The sequence below is a fragment of the Anoplopoma fimbria genome, chromosome 21 (assembly GCF_027596085.1).
Source record: "Anoplopoma fimbria isolate UVic2021 breed Golden Eagle Sablefish chromosome 21, Afim_UVic_2022, whole genome shotgun sequence".
In the NCBI taxonomy this organism is placed as follows: Eukaryota; Metazoa; Chordata; class Actinopteri; order Perciformes; family Anoplopomatidae; genus Anoplopoma; species Anoplopoma fimbria.
Genome location: NC_072469.1, coordinates 18,005,781 through 18,020,315, shown reverse-complemented (window position 1 = coordinate 18,020,315; position 14,535 = coordinate 18,005,781). Strand labels below are relative to the sequence as shown.

Genomic DNA, 14,535 nt, shown 5'->3' with positions numbered 1-14,535 from the left:
CTAGCAACTCAAACACTCGTCGCGTTTGTGTGTGCGTTTCCATGGGGAGCAGACACGCAACCTTATCTTCAGAGCGAGGTTGCGGTAACTGCGTGAAGTTTAACTGAAGACACGTCGTGGTTATCAGCTGGCCCAGACAACGGCCGAGGGAAGAAACTCCACCTCCAAATGGTGAGTTCAAAAGAAAGAAGGAAAAAGAAGTATAGAGGGGGTCACAGCTTACATGTCAATACCAAATATGTCTCCAGTTCTGATGTTATCCTATCAAAGCTGCTATGTTTAGACTCAGACTGACCTCTTGGTTTTTGGACATCCTGCTGTGTGTTAAGTGGATTGTGATGCATGACAGCAGTATAGGAAGCAATAAAGTACACAATCATTTTACCAAGAAGGCCTAACTAGACCTTAATACACATTAAAGGTTATGATCAAATCAACCCTGTTTCCTTCCCACTGGCAGGTTTGTTGTTAACAATATAATTGACCTTGAATAGCCTCCTAATGCTCTGTGGCCTGGATAGGCTACATCTTAATTCCCTTTAAATCCCTCTACAACAGATTGCCTTATGTGGAAGCTGAGCACAAGCCCACAGTCCTCTGGTTGACATCCTCACTTATCTTATTGTGTGTTGTTTCAGTTAGACTGGAATATCAAGCAGCGTTCTGTTTAGATATAAATCATTTCTACTTTGCAAAAAATGTGACAAATATTTAAACATTCCTAGACAGAGTCAGAGAGCAGTTTGGTCGTTCTCTTCGGATGGGGAAATCCTGGCCCAATACAATGAAATAAACACATATCTCATTTTTGTTTAGCTGCGCTTGGCTTGTCTGCAACAGCATTTCCTTTAACCTAATACAGCAGGTCAGTTAGGAGACACGTTCTAACACACTTGTTTAAGTGTTCAAATCCTTACACCCAAATGCTCACAATCATTATAGGCTTTTATTGCTCAGAATGTGGTTATGCTTTTCATTATTTACAACCAGGATATCCATTGAAAATACAGTACCAGTCAAAAGTTTGGACACACCTTCTCATTTAACTACTTTGAAGAATCTAAAATATAAAACATATTCTGGTTTGTTGAGCATTTGTTTGTTTACCACATAATTCCATAATGTGTTCCTTCATAGTTTGGATGTCTTCAATATTAATCTACAAAAATAAAAAATAAAGAAAAACCATTGAATGAGAAGGTGTGTCCAAACTTTTGACTAGTACTGTATGTTTCACTAAAAATACCTGGGTTTCATTTCACTATCCATATTATGTCTTTTTCAGTCATGTCTTGTAGTTACACCCAGGGTGACTGCTGTTTAACCAGCATTTAGAGCAGCATGTTGCTACCTAACACAGAACGGGGACCAGCTATGCATTTAAAGGAAAATAAAGCATATATTATGTCACCAAAGTCTGAAAACCACTGTTTGTGTTTTCCTCTGTCATTTTTAAAAAGTCATTTGGCTGAATATACACCGTAAGTGTGATCACTGTGGCGTCAATCAAATCCTCTTGCCATGCAGGGAGCTTGGGGAAGGTAGTGGATGCCGGTAAGCGCGATGGTGATGTAACATCCTATTTACATCCCTGTTGGCCTAATCTGCCTCGGGCTGGCTTTGTCATCTCCCTTGGGTGGTGATGTTGGAGCCTCCGACTAGTGAGACACACACCTAATCCTCCTCACTGAGGGAAAAACAAGAAATGGGTGTCGCTTTTCTTTGTGCTCAGATCTATTAAAAATCCTGTTTTGTTGGGATTATCCAGGAGTGAGTAAGGCTTCTAACTATTGTGCAATTTACTGTATTTGTAGTTGATTGGTGTCCACCCGCTGCTGCTGATGTTTTTGTTTTTTTACTGTCACCAAAGGATCCCAAAGGCATGGTGTCAACTCTTGGCTGATCCCCAGAATCCAACCTCTCTAACAGCGGATCAGTTACTGCAAGATGAGTTTGGATCTTCAAGAATTGGTGAGCGTTGTGACATACTGGCCGACTAAAACTCCTTCCTCCTGGGAAAAGAACGAGTGAACTCTTCTCAATAAGAGGTCGGCGGAAGACATTTGATCAATGAGACTGCAGTGTGTTTCTTCCACTTATTATATGCAGAAGGAAAGTTAACAAGCTGATGACACCGTCTTGAGAAATGATGAATCGCTACACCACCCTGAAGCAGCTGGGTGATGGCACCTATGGCAGCGTGCTGATGGGAAGAAGCAACGAGTCTGGAGAACTGGTGGCTATCAAGAGGTGAGGATGTTGATATTTTTCTAACTGTAAATACAATTTGTCACTGTTAAAGCAGGGCAATATATTGATATATGAATATTGTGTGGGAGTTTTGGTTATTTTGATATAGTGACATAGCTTAGATCTTGTCTTTCTCTAGTGGTAAAGGCTGCTTTACATATTAGTAAAGTTATACAATGGGCTGTTTTCACAGCGGCCATGTTGACATGTCATAACAGGGTAAACACAGATGTCATTGGTAAAATTAATTAAGGTCACACCCTAATTTTGTGTGTCAAAGCTTTTCCAATGAACCAACATGAACAATACCAGGGCGTAAAGGAAATAGGCCCATAATTAATGTTATTAAATACACCTGTATTTACCTGCAATTACATGTCAAATTGGCTGCTGTGAAAAAAGGGCCTTTTCAGTATTTAATTCATATAATTACAATGTCATGTAAAAGCACCACTAATCAGCCCCAAAATATAATTATTGATAGCAATAAATTAAATAGAGGATACTGTTTTATTTGAATTTGACAACATGAGAGTAGAGTAGAGAGCATATGATGTATTTGTTACAAGTTTTCCATGTACACATTTGTACAAGTATGTTCACTATACACACAAGTGTATTTTAGATTTTAAACGGAGAAAGTAAACTCTGGCCTAAAACCTTTTTTAATAATTGATCTCTAATGTTAACCCACCTAAATACTTTTAAAAAGCATATGTACTTCATATACTACGAGTGGTATAATTAGTAGTACTAAATATTCAAAAACTAGAACTGTTACTTGCTTTGGATAAATGTCATACCAAAAATTATTCAAAGTGAAGACCTACTGGTTTCTTGCCATCACCAGGCCAAACAAACCAGCTTACATGCATTTGTTTCAGCAGCATGGCAGCAGGATTCAATAATAGATGAGAAACCGGGGAGACGCGTCCACCGGTTGATCATTTGGTTACCATGCAAGACAATACATGTGGTGACGGTGAAAGGGAGTGAAAGTAGAGGGAGTGTGTCAGGTTGCATTGTGAAAGGGACCAACGGAACTGGCAGGTGCCCAGAGAAGAGGAAAAGAAGATATCTGCACGTTCTGTATTCTTACATAACTCCAGTTAGAGGGAGCGGTAACGTTGATCGGAGATGATAAGCTATCGTACAGGTGTCCTGTATAACAGCTGCCGTGGGGTTTGTTATGTACATAGTGACGCGTACTCGATAGAACTGATGACACATCCATTCAAAAAGATGTATTTCACACTTAATTCAAGTAGATAAGAAAAACAATAATAAAGCCTATACGGTCCAGAATGGCAAATAATATCAGTTAACATTCTCGAGCATTTGCTGGTTTTGTTCTTGAAATTAAATGAGCTGAAATTAGAGACATCTAAAAAAAGCTGAATTATTAATGGAGACACACAATAGAATTTTGCAAAGACAGGGACTCTACTGTACGTTGGGTGTAAGTTATATGCCCCAAAATGTGATGCCCTCTATTCTTTAGTTGATGTATGTCTGATCTGTACTCCAAACTTAATGTCTGGTTTTGACCTTCTCTCACAGAATGAAGAGAAAGTTTTATTCATGGGAAGAATGTATGAACCTAAGAGAGGTCAAGGTAAGGATGGTGATACTTTGGACAGGATATGGGACAGTTTTTGGCAGCTTCCGGATATGAAAATATATTTTTCTTGGCATGATAAAGCTGTGCGATTTAAGCAATAATACACGACATCTCCTTGAACACAGCTAACAGTTGCCTTTATTTGTGTATCTTCACATTGAGAATATTGCAAATCAACTTTGACACTTGCTTTATAATGTCACACACTGAAATGATGATCGGGAGCAGTAAAATATGTTCTAAACATTACAAAATCTGCAGTTCATTTTGCACTTAAAGTTCTACACACACTAACTACCTTACGTTGACCTCGTCTATCTTCTGGCATTTTCTGATTCACAATTGCAAACATTTAATGCATTTCTCAAACAAACCAGTGTGATTACAAGAGTGCCATTAATTCTTACCTTTTTTTCCACGATTTTTTGTCAAACCAGTCACTGAAGAAGCTTAACCATGCGAATGTGGTGAAACTGAAGGAGGTAATCAGAGAGAACGATCACCTCTACTTTGTCTTTGAGTACATGAAGGAGAACCTCTACCAGCTTATGAAGGACAGGTAAGAAGAGAAATGCCACACTTTACCATGCAAATGTTTTTCATCAGATGTATAACATAGTGGTCTAGTTTGATTTTATTACTAGAACACAGAGTTTCCAAAAGTCAGCATCTGGTCAGATTGGACTCTAGAGCACAAGCCATGCCAATTTGTCAATACATGGTTTTGACACTTGACACTAGTAAGGTGTGGTTTAATATAAGAATCTGATGGGATCCAGTGGAATATTTCCTACTTCTGTCACCACACCATGCTCTTATTTGAATACAGCTGCTGCCAGACTAACACCTCCTCCAAGGGAAGCCCTGATGTTTTTCTAGTTTTGAAACCCCAGGTGTACACTACACTCAAACTCACCTGGGTTTGTCATCACCGTTGCTTTTCAGGATAGTTTCCCCAGTTAGTTTGTGTGTACAAAGTCGAACAATGTTTATGTAATGACGCTGACATTAGCAGGCTCATGAGAATTCTGTACATTTTTTATGTTTACAGAAAAAAGTTGTTCCCTGAATCAGTGATAAGAAACATAAGCTTTCAGATTTTACAAGGCCTGACATTTATTCACAAACATGGTAGGTGTACTGTGCTCCCGTCATGCCTTGCAATTGCATGAGAGTGATAGCATACTGCAAGATTCATTGACGTAACTTGAAAACTTTAAAGCTATGAAATATGGAATATTTCATCCAAAGTCCTGAGTTGTCAATCTGGAGATGTTTTTATCAGAATCTTGTAGTTTGTGAACTCTTCATAACTGCCTCATCTAACTCATTGGTCTGCATTTTTTTTTATAACTAATGGATGTGTGCAAGTTTTAAGAATATTACAGAAAAAATAATTCATTGTAAATTGTGCATGTGTAAATGCAAACAAACAGCCTGTATTTGCCTTACAGTGCAGGCTTCCACACATCCAGAGTGCACATGCTTTTCAGGATTTCTCTTCCTTTTAACGGCTTTTCTTTAATTTCTCTTTTACTCCTCTTTCTTTTCTTTTTTGTATCTCTTTGGACTGCTGTTAAGAGAGAATAAGAAGTTCTCAGAGAATGAAATTAGGAACATCATGTTTCAAGTGGTAACTGGGTTGGCTTTTGTACATAAGCATGGTAAGAGGCTTTACTCTATCATTCCTTACATGTTCAAAAGTAGCACGACATTTCCGTAGTTGGTTTGGGTGTATATTGAAAAGAAAATGTATGTGACCCACAGATAAAACACCACAAGGGTGAAGTACAGGTTACAGGAATACAAAGACCTTAACTAACACAGTAGATGATAATGATCCAGCAAGTTGTGGTTAACAAGTTAGGGTAGATATACTGCAGGTCGATAAAGCAGGCGTAGGAGGGCCCACACACAGACAAATATAGGGGCAGGTGCTGGAAACACAGGACAGAGGGAAACACAAGAAACACTAGGAAATAATCTAGAAAACTGCCATGGCCTTGACAGTTCTTACTGTAACTGCTTTGACAAAGGTTTTTATTTCGAGACATTCCCTTTAATAATCTATGTGGTAAAAAATAGTACTGTACAAGCAAGATTAGGTAACTAAAACAGCTTGGGCAAGGTTAGAGAAACACTGATGCCATGGTTAAATAATGTCAATGTTGAATACTCAGCATTCCCAAATGCTCCAAACCTTGACCACGGCTGACAAAAGCAAATATACACCCATTCAGCAGCTCCCTAGTTTTCCTTTTCTTGTGCTATCTGAGTTTTGTGCAGCATTTGCAAAGAATGTCAAATGCTAATATAGAGTAGTTGCATATGACTGTAATTTGGACATTTTTCCATCCTGTAGAGTTGACTCTATACACAGTGGCTCAACTTGATATTAACATCTCCACAGGTTTCTTTCATCGAGACATGAAGCCAGAGAATTTGTTGTGCATGGGTCCAGAACTGGTCAAAATAGCAGATTTTGGACTGGCCAGAGAGATCCGCTCCAAACCTCCCTACACAGACTACGTATCAACCAGATGGTAAGAGTACTGTCCATTACAGAGTGCTAGACTAAAAGAGAGCTTCAGCCTTTTAAAATTCACATTATGCTCTATTTTCATGTAGCTATGTGGTATGTGATGTCAGCTGGTTTATTTGAGTGTGTTCTCTGTCCAGGTACCGAGCTCCAGAGGTCCTCCTCAGGTCCTCTACCTACAGCTCTCCTATTGACCTTTGGGCTTTGGGCTGCATCATGGCTGAACTCTACACTCTCAGACCTCTTTTCCCGGGGAACAGTGAGGTGGATGAGATCTTTAAGATCTGCCAAGTCCTAGGAACCGTCAAAAAGGTGAGGAGAAACTCAATGGGGACATTTATTCAGGGTTTTGCTGTGTTAAAAATAAGCTTATTCATCTTTATCATATCATTTGGGATATTTTCTCCAATTAATTTGTTTACCATATAAAGACAAGTTCATAAGTAGGCCAAGAGCAGTGTTCCTCTATCTGAACAGGAGGCAGACTTAATTTAAAGCCTATCCCCAAATCCATTACTATTTCCTCTGAAGGCTAAGCAGGGAGCAGTCGAAGACGATTTATGGTATGGTTTATGGTATGACCTGAACTGAGGGGAAAAGTCTCGTATTTTTTATCCATGCATCTTTTATTACATATTGGATAAAGGTATTGGAAGCTCCTCCATCAAAGCGGTAGTTGGTGCTTACCAGGTGTGTTCAGGTGGTGTTGGAATATCTACTGCATCATTATACATGATCAACAATAAGAGGGCATGCACTATGTCCTTTACCCTCACACGGAAAAATTACACCCAGTGCAAACATACAATATGGTACTAAGAATTGACATAAAACTGTTCGCCTTCTATGTTTATATAGACATGCAAATGTGAGGTTTAAAAGCAACTTAAGCAAAGTGGCGTGGGTTATGAAAAGTCTAAAACATTTTCCTGTGATATTTTAACAACTACTCATTAATAAGAATGATAATGAACAATCATCTTATTTTTTCTTCCGGTAGACGGATTGGTCGGAGGGCTACCAACTAGCATCTGCTATGAACTTTCGCTTCCCTCAATGTGTGCCGACCCACCTGAAGACCCTCATCCCTAATGCCAGCAATGAGGCCATTGCCCTGATGAGGGACATGCTGCAGTGGGACCCCAAAAAAAGACCCACTGCTGTACAGGTAGGCAAAAAACAAGACTAAAGGTCTGAAGTCAAGGCTTTATTCGCCACATGTGGTCAATGTAAAGGCCATTTAGTGGGAGTGAAAGCATTCTGTTCCATAAATCAGCACATAGGTGTCTGCAACTGGCCTAAGTTTGACCTGTGATCAAATGACCTATTTGGACCCACTTTAATTTAAAACCTAAAAAATACTACCTGTCCTCAGAGGGGCAATTTAAATTACAGTGCAAGACTCGCCACTACATGCAGATTATCTGTTGTCCCAATACTGAGATTGCATTAGCGTCCTAATCCCAGTAATTTTAAGTAGGGCTTAAACCCAACTTTATTCACCCTGCCGCTGCAAAATGTTCTATCTCAGCAGTGGAGCTCTTCGCTGTGTAATGATATCATGTACAATACATGGTTATTACATAGTTACAAATAATTATCACTCCCCCTGAGACTGTTGGTTTCCTACAAAAGACTCAGTGGGCCCTTTGTAGGAAACACCTTTCCTGAGGGAGTGACAATGCTTTTCCATTCCCTGCTTACAAAGCACTCAGTAGTAAGATGCACATCTAGTTTTAGCCAGTTCTAAGGAAACAATTAAAATGCAATTTAAACGTACTCGGAAAAAGAATATGATTATTAGAATGGGATGAAGTCTACACTGCATGTCCATCGTTCTAACATGCTTGTGTGTCAACACAGTGGTCTGATTCATGTTGTTTGTATGTACAAAGTTTAAAGTCATTGACTCTATAGTGTTTTGGAGTACATAGGGTTGCAGACTATTCTGAATAACAATGCCGTGTCTTCCCTTCTCTCCCTGTTTAGGCTCTGCGTTACCCATACTTCCAGGTAGGCCAGATCTTAGGGCCTCGCCCTCAGAGCCAGGAGGTCAAGAAGGTCCAGGCCAGGCCGCCTACTCAGAAGCAGGTCTCGGAGTCCAAGGCTGATCCTCAGCAGTCTTCCTCTGAGTCCAAAGCCTCCACATCCTCCTCCAGGAACCAACCTCATCAACCTCTTCAGCAGATCCCCCTTCCCCAAACTGAGAGTAAACCAGGAGGCCCTAGCCATGCAGTGAGTGCAATCAGAGCTTGATTTATTGTATTTCATGTTATACATGATACATAAACACCATCTTGTCACGCTTTGCCAGAATACTTATACATAAGGGAATTCTTCTGACCCCTGACTTTGCGTATTGGACTCCTCTTCCAAGCATTGAAACCTGTAAGACAATTGTACTGTCTTCTTCTGCAGAAAGCAGTACCGCCGGGCAGTGAGAACAGCGTTGGTGATAGTGGGATGGGGGCCCTGAAGAGTGGCCGTCGTCGCTGGGGCCAGACTGTGGCCAAGACCTCAGAAAGCTGGGAGGAATCTGACCCGTCAGAAACCGCCGCCTCCAACTCCAAGAAACTCAGCCTGGGGAACGCAGAGGAGGAGGGGAGTCTGAAGGAGCACCGCCCACAGTAAGTGCTGCAATGTCCTAACAGGCAGTTTGACAGTAAAATGTGAACATTGAAACTGCAGCAGTGCATTGTAGAATAATAAAAATGTGATTTTAAATTTTGCTGTCTCATGCATCGTGCATTATTTGAGACTATAGGTTATCTGAGTTGTGAAGCAATTTTCTTGTACTCTAGTTTAAAAAATGATGTATGCACATGCAGTATTTTCTGCCCAATCTGCATAAATTATTTGATAGACTTTATGTGATGCACTTCTTTAAAAAAAATGGTGTGCTTTTTGATCTTTAAATGTCTGGTTTCTGTTTTCAGGCCCAAGGAGCAGAAACCTCTGTATTCCTTCAGCACAGTCACTAAGCTACCCAACAATGTTAAGATTGGCCAAATGGACTCTAATCTCCCAGGATCTGCAGCACGGCAGCACTATCTGAGCCAGTCACGATACTTGCCAGGTAGGACTGCATGACCAACAGCCAATTGGGTAATCTTTATCATTGGCAAGAGGTCATCAAAAGATTAACAGAGATAAAAATCCTGAATTACTATCTTGAAACTCAAATCAGCTAGTCCACTAACAGAATTGTCAATACATATTGGTCATTAAACCAGGCAATGTCCTCATATCAAGTAAAATCAGGCTCCGTCTCATTCACCCGGAGCCCCCTGATCAGCACGTTTAATGGAAAATTCAACATAGTGTTTTTAGTGTTTGTACTGTTGATTTTCCATCACATAATTTATATTGCTTTAAGGGTTGATCGGCAAGAATCAGACTTCTGGAGATAAGGAGTTCAGTGGTTTGACGCTGCGGGACTTGTGGGAGAACTCCTCAACCACCGTAAATAAACCGCTCGCTCCTATTGGAGGAGGATTATCTGTCAACAGAAACAACGCAGGTGAGGACTAATGTCTAATGTATTAGGACGTCAAGTGTTAAGAGGTTTGATGGAGTGTGAAGTGGACGGGGCTCAGGTTCCCGGATTTCACTAACATGTTAGAGAAATCCTATCTAACGGAACAACTCAGTTTTCTCTGATCCATAACGAATTACAGGTTGCAACAAAGAAACAATTTGTCACATAAAAACTATCCTGTTTCATTTGCCATTTTTTGTGTCCTAATTAACACAATGTACCCACTGTGGACTGTGGAAAAATATTATTTTTGACAATCTATAACTGAGCTAACACCTTATGTTTGGCAACACAAATAAACATTGACTCCACTCTACAGAGATCTCGTAAGGTAATCTCGTTTTTCCCATGTAGTGGAAACTCGCCGACTGTCAGTGTCACACACTGTTACATAATATGACGCTGTCCTCTTTGTGCCACAAAGGGGCTAAATGCTAACGATGCAGCTAATGTCTCCTGATCAGTAGTTATGGAGCCAATGACAAAGCAGGGTTAGGAGCGAGCCTAAGTGTCTGCGTCTTTAGAGAAGGGAGACTCCTATAAATCATTTGTCATGTAGACGGACACACAATATGTGTCCCCGCTGTGTTCTCCTCCTCTGTCTCTTTCTTTCACTGTCTCTCCCTTCACCATTGCTTATTCATGAGATTATACTGTAGACTGCCGGTGTAAGATCAAGTGCTCCTTAAATGGCCCTCAACTGTAACCCCCCTGCTCATTTGTCCTATCCCCCTCCAACGTTTGTTTTGATACACCTAAATTTATGCCGAATGAATATTTTTCTTCTTCTTCTTCTTTCTCTCTGATTGCATGCATATCTCCTCCGACTCTACTCATTTTGGTGTGAGGCTAGAAGAGAGTGCTTCTAATAGTGAGGCTAGCCCACCCGAGAAAACTGTCGTGAAAGAAAGAATACTGGAGAAAATCGATCTCTCCAAAGGTATTTAATTGAGATGACTTCACGTGAACTGCTTTGTTGTATTTCACAGTTGGAAGCTATGTTGTGAGTTGACTTAACTGTAAGTTGCTATGCTAAAGCTCTTTTGTGTACAAACATTGTAGTTGTAGTTAGTGTGTTGGCTGATGCAAAAAAGCTTCAGGTATTCACCCAGTGACTTAACACGCGAAAGAAAGCAGCAGCTAAAGGCTCTGCAGGAGGCAGGGGTACAAATACACAGTTTAACCAGAGAACTAAGACCTCCAGTTGCTAAATAGATGTTAAATTGCACTACAACCACAACATCTTCATAAGGGAACAATGAGGCTTTTCACTAATTATCCTGATAACCATCTGTGGCTGCTGGTGAGGCAGATCGATGGAGTCGCCAGGGAAAAGCTGAAAGACTTCAATCACATGGCCTCAGTCATTTGTTTGGGTCCTCAGTAGCTGTTGCATATGCAGCAGCTACTTCACACATGTTCACACAAATCGTTTGTATCAGTAAAGCCAAGTGTGAGAAAATCTATTAGTTGTGTTTACGAACGTTTTCTTCATTTGTATGCTTTTGTGTTTTTAAATGGTGCACGTTATTTGAGCTTACATGACTCTGACCGTCATACTGGTTGGGTTCATGGAGGCTGTAACATTTAAATACTTAACAAAATAAAGATCTGTGAACTTTGTCTTTCTCCTCTTCTAGGGAACTTTGTAAGCACAAAATACAACCTCTCTGGCGGTTATATCCCTTCATTCCAAAAGAAAGAGGTGGGCTCAGTGGGGCAGAGAATCCAGCTTGGCTCTTTGGCTGGCCAGCACACAAGTAAGCTTTTATTCCATCTATGTCAAGCTGAAAAAGAAGATTCTTGATACTTTTTGGTCAGATAACCTCCCCACCTATCCAGCTCCAAAGGTTGCATTCCTCATCGAATCTTAAACACCTTCTATATTCCATTAGAATAACCGCCCTCTTGTGTGTCCGTCCAGTCCTCCTCCTTTACTCTATTTCGTTTCCAGTTTCTTGCTTGCACTATTTCCATCCAAACTTTCACTCACTGGGACTGTGTTTCTCCTCTTTCTTCACTCTTTCAGTCAATCTGTCTTCTTCTCCTGATAATAAAAAAGAGAAATCGAAATCTGCAAAGCCCAAGCCCATGTCCAACTCATCTTTGAGCGAAACTAATGAAGGTATTGCCATTTCTGATGGTTGCTATTAGGCTTTTATTGCTTTTTTTTTTTATGATTCTGGCGTAATTACTTCTGTTGATATATACAGAAGAAAAAAGCTGTCCTTCTTTGTTGTTATCGTTATTTGCTTTTGCTGCTACTTTCAACACCAGTTTTATATCTACCTTTGATGCTATTAAAAAAATCCTGTTTTATTAGCTGGTGTCAGTGTGTAAAGACATATACCTGACTATATAGCTACTGTATTATCACTGTATATATTTGATATAGACAAATTCATTAACTGGCATGTTTCTACAGATTACGAGGGCTGGAAGAAGAGGGCAGACAGGACTCAGATGAAGGGGAGCAGCTACTCAGCACTGGGGAAAACTTCTGGGAATCTCATGACCAGAGCTCCCCCCGTGCAGCCTGTCCACGGCAGGGTGGACTGGACATCCAAATACGGTGGAAATCGGTAGTTCAGAAAGAAGGCCATGCAGCTTCTACCGTTTGTTGGACTGTAATGCCTGGTGGTACACATCTTTGGCAGGAAGTTAACCCTAAACACTCTACAACCTGGAGAAATGCTGTATGTTCCTTGAAACAATCGTCAAAGAATCTGGTAGATGTTCCCAGAGAAGCAACTGTAAGTGTACATGGAGTCTCTATGTTTTGAAGATGACGGTTGCCATGATGCTGAACCAAGACGGTTACTGTCTGCTTGACAATCCCACCGCGTTCCTGATCGAGCCAGTGTGAGCCAATTCTGCTGTTAGTGTTAATTGTAGCATAACCTTTCTTTTTTTATACTCTAGTTTATCATTGTCAAGTATTGTTTTACTTCTGATGTCAAAGCATAATCTGTAATTTATTAACAGCTCTTGCATTACTATATCCCATCTGCTTTTATTCTCATAACAAAATCTTCAGTGTAATGGCTTCAAAAATGATTACTTCAACTTATTCCGTGTACCACTGCACACCTCTTTGTATTATGCAATGAACTAACTGAACATTTTGTAAACCTTTTATACAAATAAATACATGAAAGTTCATAATGCATTCATTCAAAAAGGACAAGACGACCAGTCCTATTATATAAACAAGGTACTATATTTCATTTTTACAAAATGACATTAACAGTAAGTGACAAACGCTGACGGGAAGCTCCTGAAACAACAGATGGAACCTCGACTCCTTCAGGACTCCTGCGGTTTCTGGAGCAATGTGAGACCAAGCTTTCCCATCATCAGAAGACTGGAACAAGAACGAAAAGGAAATGTCACATCCCTGATCTTGACTTTTAGCTGCGATCCCATCGCAGACACATTTTATCAAGTACATTCGCTTCCATAGAGGTAATAACCACGCCGTCATCCTTGCCACAAATCCTTGTTACCTCACCTTGAACATCTTTATGCGTGTAAAATAAGTTTAGTCATATGAATTGTACGAGACGGATACCTTGCTCCAGCCATCAAGCCAGCTGGCATGAACTTCCTGGATCCATAGAACCTCTTTCCCATGACGCCAGTCAGAGCTCCTGATGTAACTGGAAGACACCGAGTGGTGGATGATGTCAGCGGAGGATAGTAAATTGAGAATGCATTATCACCATAGAGACACATTACTGTTCTAATTCACTATACACACTACACAAGGTATACAGTATAGTCTTAGTATACCAACCTAGGGACACCCAAATATTTTTGGGGTCATTGGAGATCTGGTAGGCACCAAAACCTGCAAGGCCACCGAAGAGAAGACCCGCAGCAAGGGAGGGAACACTGCCTAAAAGAAACAACACACAGAAGATCAACACCTGCACCTACATGACCAAAGAGCATGAGTAGAATAAGGGGTTATGGGACTAATGTATTTTAGTTTTTATAATGCAAAATTAAAATAAACTAAAGTAAATACTTAGAAGGCAATTCGGTAAACATTTTAAAGTTTGTAAGACTGTGGTTATCCTACTTCTACTTACTGGAAATTGAGGATGAATGTAATTGTAAACGTGAGGGATGCAATGCTTTGTAAAAAAGCAAAGACCAGAGCAAATATCATTATTATCTTTAAAAAAAAAGTGCTCTACATACCTGCTTTCACATAACCCATGACCCCCCCGGATGCGATGAGGGCTGCATATCCATATCCGACCCAATCCGCAGACATGTTGTACACCTGCAAGGGCCACAATGAATGAGCCAACAAACCCCAATACTGTGTTCACTATTGTGTAACTATTTCATTCAGACATCTTCCTGCTGCGAACACTAATGTCACCCACAGATGCACAAACACCCAAAGGACTGCCTGAGTGCTGCGACACAGAGCTGTTATAGAAAACGATCTGAGGCCAGAGAAGATATAGAAACATTGTTTCAACGACCAGAAAGTCGTTACATGTTGGCCCCCACTCAAGGGTGTATGTGTGTGTCTGGATGGTGAGATTAGGCTAGCTGCTGTACTGTTTTAGA

At 40.4% G+C, this 14,535-nt stretch overlaps 2 protein-coding genes across 3 annotated transcripts in view; one reads left to right on the top strand and one right to left on the bottom strand.

The window, feature by feature from the left end:
* Positions 1 to 2,146: 2,146 nt before the first annotated feature.
* On the top strand, positions 2,147 to 12,534 carry mak (male germ cell-associated kinase). Its single transcript, XM_054623294.1, has 15 exons — positions 2,147 to 2,250; positions 3,811 to 3,865; positions 4,309 to 4,430; positions 5,453 to 5,535; positions 6,282 to 6,414; positions 6,551 to 6,722; positions 7,411 to 7,578; positions 8,400 to 8,645; positions 8,829 to 9,037; positions 9,347 to 9,486; positions 9,787 to 9,930; positions 10,802 to 10,888; positions 11,589 to 11,708; positions 11,978 to 12,073; positions 12,374 to 12,534. The coding sequence occupies exons 1-15, from the start codon at positions 2,147 to 2,149 to the stop codon at positions 12,532 to 12,534; spliced, it is 2,040 nt and encodes a 679-aa protein (XP_054479269.1).
* A 610-nt stretch (positions 12,535 to 13,144) lies between these two features.
* The window catches only part of tmem14ca (transmembrane protein 14Ca), a 1,637-nt gene continuing 246 nt past the window's right edge, over positions 13,145 to 14,535 (bottom strand). The window contains exons 1-5 of one of the 2 annotated variants that reach the window (XM_054623087.1): positions 14,358 to 14,535; positions 14,155 to 14,239; positions 13,745 to 13,846; positions 13,520 to 13,607; positions 13,145 to 13,312 (exon numbers count right to left, since the gene is read on the bottom strand). The exon at positions 14,358 to 14,535 is cut by the window's right edge and continues 24 nt beyond it. In XM_054623087.1, the coding sequence (XP_054479062.1) occupies positions 13,255 to 13,312; positions 13,520 to 13,607; positions 13,745 to 13,846; positions 14,155 to 14,239; positions 14,358 to 14,435 (411 nt within the window). In that variant the 5' untranslated portion in view covers positions 14,436 to 14,535 and the 3' untranslated portion in view covers positions 13,145 to 13,254. The remainder of the gene's footprint in view (positions 13,313 to 13,519; positions 13,608 to 13,744; positions 13,847 to 14,154; positions 14,240 to 14,357) is intronic. The other variant, XM_054623085.1, reaches the window with a different exon arrangement.